Source organism: Ursus arctos, unplaced genomic scaffold (assembly GCF_023065955.2).
Source record: "Ursus arctos isolate Adak ecotype North America unplaced genomic scaffold, UrsArc2.0 scaffold_5, whole genome shotgun sequence".
In the NCBI taxonomy this organism is placed as follows: Eukaryota; Metazoa; Chordata; class Mammalia; order Carnivora; family Ursidae; genus Ursus; species Ursus arctos.
The window spans coordinates 30,900,831-30,913,423 of NW_026623067.1; the positions used below are offsets into that span (position 1 = coordinate 30,900,831).

The 12,593-nt window shown below is 41.3% G+C and overlaps 1 protein-coding gene across 4 annotated transcripts in view; it reads left to right on the forward strand.

Annotated features, from left to right (window-relative positions):
• Positions 1-268: 268 nt before the first annotated feature.
• RAD50 (RAD50 double strand break repair protein) overlaps positions 269-12,593 on the forward strand; it is a 212,700-nt gene continuing 200,375 nt past the window's right edge. Inside the window, exon 1 of one of the 4 annotated variants that reach the window (XM_057307423.1) lies at positions 269-425. Coding sequence is in view for 2 of the 4 variants with exons in the window: in XM_057307421.1 (XP_057163404.1) it covers positions 6,991-7,046 (56 nt within the window). In the remaining 2 variants the exon portion in view is untranslated. Of the gene's footprint in view, positions 426-6,932; positions 7,047-12,593 lie in introns of those variants that run through there. The other 3 variants (XM_057307426.1, XM_057307421.1, XM_057307422.1) reach the window with 3 other exon arrangements.

Here is a 12,593-nt window from a genome sequence, read left to right on the forward strand (position 1 = left end):
CCGGGGAAGCGGCCCCCTTGGGCCGAGGCGCGGTGGGCCGCGGGGCCGAACGAGGGCGCGCTGCGGGGCCTCTCCCGTTGCTGTCGGGCTGCCCGCCTTCCTGCCGGGCACGGGCCCGGGCCTCGCTCGCCGCTCGCTCGCGGCCCCTCGGGTGCACGGGGCTCGGGCCAGCCCCCGCGTGTAGGCCCGAGGCCTGAGCCCCCGCCTCTGGCTGCCAGCCCGCGCTCCGCGTTCACCGCGCTCGGCCGCGGGCCCGCCTCTCGGCCATTTTCGCTTTCGCTTTCCTGCCGCGGTAGTTGAGGAAAATGAAAGTGACCGTGGCCGTGGCCCGGGCCCGCGCAGCAGCCGTCCGGGCGAGGGGCGCAGAGACCGGCGGCGGTCGGCGTGGAGCCTGCGAGCTGGAGCGGCGGCCCGCACCAGACGAGGTAAGCGCGCCCCCTCGGCGGCCGCCTCGCGGGCTCCGCCTTGCGGACCGGGCGGGCGGGACGCCAGGAGGCCCTGTGACGCGGGGCAGGCCGGGCCGGGGGTGGCTCCTGCCGCGGGGCCGGGGGCGCTGAGACGCGACAGGCGGGGGCCTGCATGGCGCTGCTGAAGAGCTGGGGGAGCTCAGACTAGCGTGCCAAGGGTCTGGCAGCCTGGGGCCGAGGTCGCACGGCGGAAAAGCAGGCCGTGCACGGTTCCCATCACACGTTTCCTTTTATACAACGCCACCCGTTTCCCACCCCGGACCGGCTTTCAGGAAAAATCAAAGTGGGAGAATGTACGTAAAATGCTGAGCAGAGTGCCTCCCCTGAGCTCAGCAGGGAGGAACTCATCATTTGCCCCTTCTTGCCTTTTAGATCCTCTTCTTTCCCATTTGGCTCCACTCCTGGTGCAGTTTGCCTTTCTACGTTTTGCAGATAGGGTGCACTTGGGCGACCCTGGGGTGCTTTCCAAGCGTTCCCTGAACTGGCAAGCTTGCAGCTCGCCTCTCTTGGCCATAGGTATGGGCATCAGCCAGTCCAGGATGTCGCCCCCTCCCCAAGGCCCTGCCTGTGAAAAGACAGGGGCTTACTCCGCAGAGATTCCACATACACCCCCGCCCCCCCCACCCCCGGGATGGCGAAAACGGTCAGGATGGTGCACTCAGGGACCAAGTCCTTCTCAGACCAGGAAACTTTCTGTCTGCTGCATCTGCCAGCTGAAGGGTGAAACATAAGTGCTCTGTCTTTGCCGTTGGTCGCATATAAACGAACTCGATCGTGGTATGGAGAATTGGGCTCCACCTCAAAGCTGTGGAGACAACCCCTGGCAAGGAAAAAAAATATATCTATCTGTATCTGTATCTATATATTTATCTATATCTATATCATCTGTCTCTCTCTGTACACACAAGTTGCCCACATGGCCAGTTGTGTGAGATGAGCATACAGGGTAGAAGGTACTAAGTGTTGAAAGTAAAGGGACTAAATCTGCAGGCACTTGACGTACATTTGAGTGATGACACTCTTTGTAGCCAATACCAAGAACCCCCTTTTAATCAATTTTTGTCTCAATAAAAATGAATTCAGCCTAATCACACGGATCTGATCATACGGCCCATTACTGAAACAAAACTCCAATGATCTTAACGATCTTAACTTTGAAAATAGCCATCTGAATTTGACAAACGATGACCTAAGATCCTAATTTTTAAAACAGTCCCTCCTCTGCCCCGCTTCACGGCTGTGTTGAGTATTCATTGCTTTTAGAAAATACTGCCTTTATCGTGAGCCAGAAAATCTGTCTTTGATTCAACGAGCTATTCCTTTTCTGCTGAATTCCCTGATGTCCTCTTCTCTCTTCCTCCTGTTAACTAAATTTGAACTGTCGTGAATCGTTCTCTCCTTTTGGTCCGCTGGCTTCGCCTGCAGGGGGCTGAAGAGGTGGGGTAGTGGAGACACCATGCCCTGCCTTTCTACCACCCTGTGTTCATGCTTCCATGTTCCAGAAAACAGAATTATTCAGCGGAAGACCTAGCAAGGCCCTGCCTTTCCCCCTACCTTCTGTTCTCCATAGCTTTATGATTCATTGAGTTAGCCACCAGCATGTGATGGACCTTCTTACGGTTTTAACTAAAAAGTAATGCATGGGATTTTGTGTGTTTTCCTTAGTATCTAAGGTCTACCAAATTTAATTGCTCATACACTTTAGCTCATGGCACACTAATCCTTGCTCCATCTAGAGTCTCTCTTTCGTGTTATGTTACTTTGTTATTTCCTCCCTTTATACTCCAGTTCTGTCACACTGCCCCCCCCCCACACACACACTAACAGGCAGTCATGCTGGCATATTTGTTTGTTCTTCCAAACTACCTTTCATTATATCTTCTTAGAACATGTGTATCTCTGAAAACTATGTCATGTTTTGCTTTTGTTGCACTTACCTAAATAAATACTTTCAGGCTGGGGCCGCCTGGGTGGCTCAGTCAGGTAAGGTTAAACGTCCGACCTTGGCTTAGGTCATGATCTCAGGGTCCTTGGTTGGAGCCCCACGTCAGTCTCTGTGCTCAGCAGGGAGCCTGCTTCTCCCTCTCCCTCTGCCTGCCACTCCCCCAGGTCCTGCTCTCTCTCTTTCTCAAATAAATAAAATATTTTTTTAAAAATAAAAATAACAGTGACTGAGTAGCTCAGTCGGTTAAGCGTTTGCCTTTGGCTCAGGTCATGATCCCAGGTCCCTGGGATTGAGACCCGTGTCGGGGCTCCCAGTTTAGCAGGGAGTCTGCTTCTCTCTCTCCTTCTGCCCCTAACCCTGCTCATGCTCTCTCACACTCTCTCTCAAATAAATAAATTTTAAAAAAAGATACTTTCATACTATAAATCTCATACTGTTTCTTTCCCCCTCACACATTATATTTTTGAGTCAAACCATGTTGCTCTGTGTAAGTCTAATTCATTACTTGTGGTTGTTGCATAGTTTTGTATGGAAAGTATACACCACAAGTATTTAACCAGCCTCCTGGGAATAGATGTGAGGTGGCCTGTAACTCCTTGCTTGCACGAATAGTGCTGCACCAAACATCCTTTTGGGTGTCTCCCTGTGTCCTGTGCAAGAATTTTTTTGAGATCTACAAATATGAGATTGCGGGTTCTAGGATACTTGTCTTTTACTAAAGGATACTTAGTCTTTTACTGAAAACTGCTACTTCGTGCTGCCGAATGGCTACATTCGGTTTCCTCCCACCAGGAAGGAGTGCCTCGAGAGTTCCTTTGCCAACATCTGCTGGCACTTACTGTTAGCTCAGCTACACATTGCGGTCCAGACTGGTAGGTTAAAGCAGTACTCCATTTCTGTTTTACTTGAGCGTCTCATCATATTGTTTTGCCATTTGTGAACTGCTTACCCATCTATCCATCTAATCTGCCCCTCTTTTCTGTCTGATTTCTGATCTTTTCCTATATGGGGTTTGCATTTTGTTCTTTTTTTTTTTAAAGATTTTATTCACTTATTTGTCATTGAGAGAGAGAGCGCGCACACACAAGGAAGGGGAGCAGCAGGCAGAGGGAGAAGCAGACTCCCTGTTGAGCAGGGAGCCTGATGTGAGACTCGATCCCAGCACCCAGGGATCATGACCTGGTGAAAGGCAGACGCTTAACCGACTGAGCCACCCAGGCGCCCCTCATTTTGTTCCTTATTGGCATCCTTACATGTTAAATTTGTTAGTTCTCTATCAGATGTGGATGTTTTAAGTCTTCCCCTAATCTTCTCACCCGTCTGTTAACCTCATTTATGGTCTCCTTTTTATTATACTAATAACTTTATTATTAAAGTAGATAAATATAAATAAATTAAATAAATATAACTAAATATAAATGTAACTGAATAAAAATAACTAAATTTATATAACATAAAATTCACCTGTTTGAAGTATACAATTCAGTGGTTTGTAGTCTATTTACAGAGTGTGTAACTATCGCCATAATCTAATTTTAGAATATTTTCATTCCTCCGTTAGCAGTCACTCTCCACTTTATCTCAGTATGCCCCTCCCCAGCCCTAGGCAGGCACGAATCTACTTCCTGTCTCTTTGCGTTTGCCCGCTTCTGGACGTCTCATACAAATGGGATGACACGACCTGTGTTTGTTGTGCCTGACTTCTTTCACTTTAGCATGGTGTTTCGTAGGTTTGTCCACATTATAGGCTATATCAGTCGTTTGTTCCTTGTTAATGCCCAACGATAGTCCATCAGGTGGGTTTACTGGATTTGGTTTATCCATTCATCGGTTGATGCACATTTAGGTCGTTTCTACTTTTGGGCTCTGATGAATAATGCTTCTGTGAACATTGATGTACCATTTTTGTGTGAACGTATATTTTCATTTCTCTGGGATATATATACCTAGAAGTGGAATGACTGGATCATATGGTATCTCGATGTTTGAACTTTTGAGGAACCCCCAAACTGTTTTCCAAAGCAGCTGCGACATTTTCCGGTCTTACCGGCAGCGCGTGAAGGTTCCATTCTCTTCACATCCTCGCCGTCGCTTGTCTGTCATTTGGTTAGAGCTGCCCTGTCCTGGCAGGTATGAAGTTGTAGTGCGCGGTGGTCTTGATTTGCGCTTCCCTGGTGGTTAATGCTGTTGAACATATTTTCATGCACTTATTAGCCATTTGTGTATCTTCCCTAGAGAAATGTCTATTCAGAACTTTTAAAAAAATTATTTGTCTTTTATTTTTAAATTGTAATGATTCTTTATAGCTTCTTGATACATGTCCTTTTATCAGATATATGAGTTGCAAATAGTTTCCCCTATTCTGTGAGTTGTCTTTTCACTTTCTAGATGGTGTTCTTTGAGGCAAAAAAAATTTCAATTCTGTTGACGTCCAACTGGTCAATCTTCTGTCTTATCTCTTGTATTTTTGATGTCATATCTAACAAATCCTTGCCTATCTCGAGATTATGAAGAGTCACTCTTATGTTTTCTTTGAAGAGCTTTAGAGTTTACATTAGGTCTATGGTCTACTTTTTTTAAAAACATAGATCTTTAAATTTTGTGTAGTCATATCCATCATTTTACTCCTTTTAGCTTGTGCTATTTACATCTTATTTAAGAAATCCTTACTTACCTGAAGATTGTAAATTTTTTCTATATTTTCTCCTACTAACTTTATCGTTTCTTCTTCTACATTTACATCTTTAATCCAATTGGATTTTGTTTTTATTATGGCTTTGTAATATGTCTTACTGTCTACCTTTTTATTTTTTTTCAAACTTTTTCTTAATCTTGTCATGGACTTGTTCTCCCATAAACATTTTAAAATCTGTCTGTAAAGTTCACAGAAGTCTTTCTGAAGTTTTTATTGGAAATTAATTGAAATCATAGGTTGATCTGGGAAGAATTGATACCTTTTAATGTCAAGTCATCTCACCCACGAATATGGTCTATTCTCTCCATTTATTCGTATTTTCTCTCAGATGAACTTTAATAGAGTTTTTCAAATTTTCTCCACAAGTCTCTTGCATTTTTTGTTAAGATAATTCGTAGCTTCAGTAATATTACTAATATAAGTGGTTTCTTATTTTGTCACATTGTTGCTGGTTACACTGTTACATATCTTCTCTCTCTCTCTCTCTGATTGGTTACTGCTGGTGTGGAGAAATGCAATCAGTTGTTTTTAGGTTGCTTTCATTTCTAACTACCTTTCTAAACTCTTATTAATTCTAACGGTTCTTCTGTGGATTCTCTTGAGAGTTCTATGTGAAATAATTATACCAGTTTCAAACACTGATTTTTGTCTCTTTCCTTCCAATTTTATACTTTGTTTTACTTTTTATTATTTTTTATAGTGGCTGCTTTTTCTTTAATTCTATTACATGGTGGTGGGAATAGCTGCACCCTTGTCTTGTTCCATTCCTTAAAGAGAAAATAGTTTTCTATGAAGTATGATGTTGGCTATAGGTTTGTAGATGATAGTCTTTGTTGAGGAAAGGAAGTCCTTTTCCTTGGGATCTGAGATACCAAGGAAAATAGATAAAAATCCATGCATTACTTCCTAATGAAAAAATTTTATAACAAAGTATATCACATGTGGTAGCTAAATCAATTAATAATCAAGCTGTGAAGAAAAGGTGGGGAAGACAGGGGCTTGGTCTCTTAATTCTACTTCTTTAAGACCTAGGTTTTGTGTTTTTTATTTTTGTTTTTGTTTTTAACACAAAATAGTACTGAGCTTTGTCAAATACTCTCTCTGTACCTGGTGAGATTATCGTCGTTTCCCCCATCCCAATTTTCCATGTATTATTAGGGTGTATAATCTTTTTTTTTTTTTTTAAGATTTTATTTATTTATTTGACAGAGAGAGAGAGACAGCCAGTGAGAGAGGGAACACAGGCAGGGGGAGTGGGAGAGGAAGAAGCAGGCTCCCAGAGGAGGAGCCTGATGTGGGGCTCGATCCCAGGACTCTGGGATCACGCCCTGAGCCGAAGGCAGACGTTTAACGACTGAGCCACCCAGGCACCCCTAGGGTGTATAATCTTAGCTGTTGTAACAGTCCCAACATTTCAGCGGCTTACACCAGGAATGCTATTTATCTATCCCTCATGACACAGTCCAGGGATGTTGGTGAGATAGTGGACTCTCCTTTACTTAGTTGTTCAGGAACCCAGGCTCTTTTTCACCAGTTGCTTCCACATCTCCTTGGACCTAGGTCCTTCATCAGGTTCTTTGTAATGGCCAGAGATGACACCACTCAGTGTTCCTCATATTCCATGGGCAAGGACTAGTCACATTATCCCAACTATTGTAAGGTGGCTGGGACCTTTTATGTTTTTTTTTTAAAATTCATTTATTTGAGAGAGAGAGAGAGAGAGAGTGAGAGAGAGAACATGAGTGGGGGAAGGAGCACAGGGAGAGGAAGAAGCAGACGCCCCACTGAGCAGGGAGCCTGATGCGGTGCTGGATCCAGGGACTCCAAGATCATGACCTGAGCCAAAGGCAGACACGCAACTGACTTAGCCACCCAGGCGCCCCATGGTGGCTGGGAAGTTTAATGGCATTCCCAGAAGGAAAAGGAGAACAGAGAGATGGTGAGCAGTAGTAACTTCTTTCGTAATCCATTAATGTAGTGAATTACTTTGAGAGTTTTGTTGACTTTGAATCATTTTTTATTACCTTATCATGACATATTCTTAATACTTTTTTGGATTTGATTAGATAATATGTAGGTATTTGGCATCCATGTTTATAAGTTAAGCTGGCCTCTATTATTCTTTTTTTGGACAGTCCATATTCCAAATTTCAAAATTATAGTAACTTTAGGTTGGGCAATGTTTCCTCTTTTTTTATTTTCTAAATTAACATATTTAAGTAAAGATTGTCTATTCCTTGGAAGTTAGTAGAATGTTCTTGTAAAACCTTCTGGGACTGAGACTTTATGGGGAAGAAGTGTTTTAAATTACTTCAATTTCTGAAATGGCTATTCACATTTGTTATCAATTTGTCCCGATTTTGGCAATTTTTCTAGAAATTTATTGACTTTTTCTGTGTTTTCAAAATGAATTGTCATATACTTATTTATAGTTTTATAGTTATTTATAGGTATATAGAATAACATAGTTATATTATTCTTTTATAAGTTATTAAATGTCTGCTATATTTGTCATTTCCTCTTTTTTCTACAGTCTTTTTTTTCATCTTCTGTCAGTTTTTCTTGTTCAGTCTCCCTGTGTTCAAAGAAATACTTTGATCGTGATGCGTACTGAGTAATGATGTACAGAATTGTTGCGTCACTGTATTGTACACCTGAAACTAATATAACAGTGTATGTTAACTACACTAGAATTAAAATGAAAAACTTAAAATGAGATAAAATAAACTTAATTTAAAAATAAATTAAAATGTTAAAACCTCAAAGAAATACTTTGGGTTTTGTTAATCACCTTTATTTTTTGTCCTCCATATCTTCAATTTCATTGATTCTGCCATTATATTTACTATTTCATTTCTTCTTGTTTCTTTGGTTACATGCTATTTGTAAAAGTTTCAAACCATGTGGACACTTGTAAAGTGAGATAGGAAAGCCCACTCCTGTCTCTTACAGTCTCACTCTTTATAGGCAACCACCCTTACCAGATTGGTGTTTTTCTGGACCCTTTTCTCTGCTTACACACTTGTCTACAACTTTGCTAAACTTTGTAAGTCGTGGGTCTCTTTCTCTGGCAGACACACATGCATCCATTAAAATGGCCTATCATAATTTATTTATCTGTTTTCCACTGATGGGCAATTGGGTTGAAAGTCTTGGTTTTTTAATAGTGGAATTTAATTGATTCATATTTATTTTGATTACTGATAAGTGTGACCTTATTTCTGCCGTCTTGTTTTGCCAAATATTGATCATGACTTCTTCGTTTTCTTGTTTTCTTATGACTTCTTCTATATTAATCCAAGTGTTTGTTTCCATTCCTTCCTTCCTTCTTTTTATTTAGTGACTTGGAATTCTGTATCTTACGAGAAGCCCTCTTTAACTTCTTAAGCATAGATAAACTTATGTTTTCCTGTAAATACCAAAAATTAGTCAGAATCTCTAATGTCCTCCTAAACATAAGGAACTTTTTAAAAAGACTTTATTTATTTATTAGAGAGAGAAAGAGCCCAAGCGAGCAAGCACAAGCCAGAGGAGGGACAGAGGGAGAGGGGGAGGGAGAAGCAGACTCCCCACTGAGCAGGGAGCCCTATGTGAGACTCAGTCCCAAGACCCCAGGATCATGACCTGAGCTGAAGGCAGACGCTTAACCAACTGAGCCACCCAGGCGTTCCAAGAAACGTTTTAGTATGTTTTTAATTCTCTTCTCTTCCGCTTTCCCTCATAGGCACATGCACACGTCAGTGTCTGCCCAGGAATTATAATCGGGAAACTTCCTGTTGTTATTAATTCTTCATGCTTCAAAATACACTTTTCTTTCTCTACTTTAGAAATCTTTTGTTAACAATTGCATTGATTCCTAACCTATTTGTGCAGTTGCCTACCACATCAGGATAGAAAGGCTCACACATATGTTTCTTTTAGAGTTTTCATTGACTTCCTGAATACTTATAGTGATTGGTGTGTCATGAGTAATGCTTCTCTGGCTTTCTTATTTCTCACAAGTCTACTTTGGAATCCTTGCTATTCCGATCCTCGTTTGACCTTTGTTGGCACAAGAACATTCTGAAGTCTTTGCGAATGCTAGTCACTTCCTCATGTTTTACTGAGTTTACTTTAGCTTGGTTAAACCAAGAGCAATATCAGTTTGTGTAAACTTACCACTAACTGGAGGTTCATGTAATGGCCCTGCCCCAGGGTCAGAGACTGGCTAGAGAAATATGAAAATCGCTTTGAAAATTCAGCTGCTGAATATATTATGTTAAAAAGCTTAACATTTAGGGGCGCCTGGGTGGCACAGCGGTTAAGCGTCTGCCTTCGGCTCAGGGCGTGATCCCGGTGATCTGGGATCGAGCCCCACATCAGGTTCTTCTGCTATGAGCCTGCTTCTTCCTCTCCCACTCCCCCTGCTTGTGTTCCCTCTCTTGCTGGCTGTCTCTATCTCTGTCAAATAAATAAAATCTTAAAAAAAAAAAAAGCTTAACATTTTAAGATCTTTGTTTATAATACCTAGCTATTTGAGGGTGAAGTAAAATGGGCACTCTCACAGTGAAACTATGGTAAAACTAACTTGGATGGTGTTTATCAACAGCTTTTTTTTTTTTTTTACTTTTTTAAATTTATTTTTTAAAAGATTTTATTTTTTAAAAAAAATTTTAAGATCTGTTTATTAGAGAGAGAGAGAGCGTGCATATACCCGAAAAGAGGGAGGGGCAGAGAGAGAGGGAGAGAAATCCTCAAGCACACTCCCAACTGAACACTGATCCAGACATGGGGCTCAATCCCAACACCCTGAGATCATGACCTGAGCCAAAATCAAGAACCCTACATTTAACCGATGAGCCACCCAGGCGCCCTTAAAGATTTTATTTTCAAGTAATCTCTACACCCAATGTAGGGCTCGAACTCACAACCACAAGATCAAGAGTCACAGGCTCTTCTGACTGAGGCAGCCAGACCTCCCTATCAAAAGCTTTTTAAAGTGTCCATACTTTTTTATCTCAATAATTCTACTTCCAGGACTATATCTTAAGACGTGTTTCCAGGCACCTAGGTGGCTCAGTCAGTGAAGCGTCTGCCTTCGGCTCGGGTCGTGATCCCGGGGTCCTGGGATAGAGCCCCAGGTCAGGCTCCCTGCTCAGCGGGGAGTCTGCTTCTCCCTCTGCCTCTGCTCCCCACACCCCTCATACTCACGCTCTCTCAAATAAATAAATAAAATCTTAAAAAAAAAAAAAGATGTTTCCTGTGCAAGGTGATTTTAGGTGGTGCAGGGTAATTCTGGGTGGAACACGTCTGTGGCTTTGTCTAACACTGATTCACACAGTGAGGAAGTCATTCCTGTCGGTTCCTTTTCAGTCTTCTGATCAAGGGAAGGAGAAGCTGTCAGTTTGGTGCTAGTGTGTCTTTAACACCTCTCAACACCTTTCCAGTCTCCCTTTCGATATATTAATTACGTTTTCACAACATTGTTTTGTTTTCTGCTCTATTTTCTTTATGATTGTCTTTCTTTAGGACATAAGATGCTGGTTTTCTGTTTATAATAGTAAATTAAGTTTGCTTTTAAGGCTCATTTATTTAAGGGCAGAAATGAATTGATTTAAAGAGAAATGCTAAGTATAGTACGGATGGTATTTAATTGTGGTGAAATAGTTATGGTGATGTATGGATAACTGAAATGTGTGGAACATGACCCTAAGAATAATCAGAGCTTCAGATACAGATTTTAAATGGGGGGTTCTTATATATAAAGCTGTTCCTCTCAGAGACTTCTCTCAGAAAGTTAGAAACCACTAGGGTGTCTAGCAATAAGGCATTGATTAAATGAATTTGATAACTTCCTATGATATGATATTGCCAGCTATTAAAAAATATATTTAATGACATGGAAAAATTGTATACTGTTAGGTAAAACAAAACTGGTTGCAAAAGAAAAATATATACAGTATCCTATTATTATTAAAAAGAAACTATATGTATTTGTTATATATAAGACTGTGCATATATTTTATATCTGTGTGTGTGTGTGTGTGTGTGTGTGTATACACACATAGGAGTTTATATATATGTAACTTCCAAATAAGTTATGTCTGGATGGTTGGAACTCCAGATTTTTGTGTTTTCCTATAATAAACATCTATCACTTTCTTACCAAAAAAAACAATGTATACATACATATATTTATTTATTTTTTTACATATATCTATTTTTTAATTAAGCTGTTCCAATCCGAACAGGACTGCTTGGCATTTTGCCATCAGCAGGTGCCCCTGAGTCCTTACATGCTCCTGGAATCCAGTTAGGTCCCTGTAGCCTGCAGCAGAGCCAAAGCGGGATAGTGCCCTCGAAAGTTCCTTGTCACCCCTCAGTACACCCCAAGATTCTTGGTCTTAGTGGGTGTATATTTAGACTTTTGGAGTAAAACAGAGGAGTATATACAAAATTGTTTGAAATCATTTTTATTGCCTTTTCTTCTCAACAGCCCTATTAGGCAGCCTCACATCAGGATCCCACTTTCTTCCTGGGTGTGGATCATTACATAGGTGTAGAGTAGATGCTGAAAGGGGGTCTCCTAGTTTCTCATTTATTCTCGTCCTGTAATTTCCACATTATTCTACTGGCCATGAAATTTTTTTTTCTTCTTAAATTTTTATTTGTAAGTAATTTCAAACTTACAGAAAAGTGGCAAAAATAAAAATAATAAAAAGAATATCCAATAGTAAAAATAATAGTTAAAAAGTTAAAAGTAGGGGCGCCTGGGTAGCGTCTGCCTTCGGCTCAGGGCGTGATCCTGGCGTTCCGGGATCGAGTCCCACATCGGGCTCCTGGGCTGGGAGCCTGCTTTTTCCTCTCCCTCTCCCCTGCTGTGTTCCCTCTCTCGCTGGCTGTCTCTCTGTCACACAAATAAATAAAATCTTAAAAAAAAAAAAAGTTAAAAGTAGTAAAAAGAATGTTTACCCAGATTCATCTATTAGCATTTTACCCCATTTGCTTTATTTATATCTATATATACAAATACATATTTTTTCGAATTTCAGCATATCAAATATATACTCCCAATATATAATACATACTTTAGAAATTAAATATATATATATATGTATTTCCTGTACCATTTTGGCCATGAAATTTCTGTATGTTAGACATAATCATGGTTCTGTATCACCTGGGTTGGAGGGGCATATATTTAAATTTGGATGCCTTCTTTCCAGGATTATAAAATCTCTGTTGGGAAGAAAAAAATGTTCACTGCAAGGCCTAATGCTTGGCAGCAACAATTGCTATCTTTTGCCTTCTAGAAATTCCTTGGATGTTACTTCTTAGAGCTTGTTCCTGGAAACCCCTGGATTCCTTTGTGGGAATGGGGTTGGTCCCTGTTGAGTGACTAAATGCTGTCTCTCTCGAAGAGAGGTCTTACCGCCCTGGTGCAAGCTTCCTCCTTTTACAAGGGTGCTGGGCTTTGCCCAGGGCCAGCTAGCTAGGTTCTGAGCCT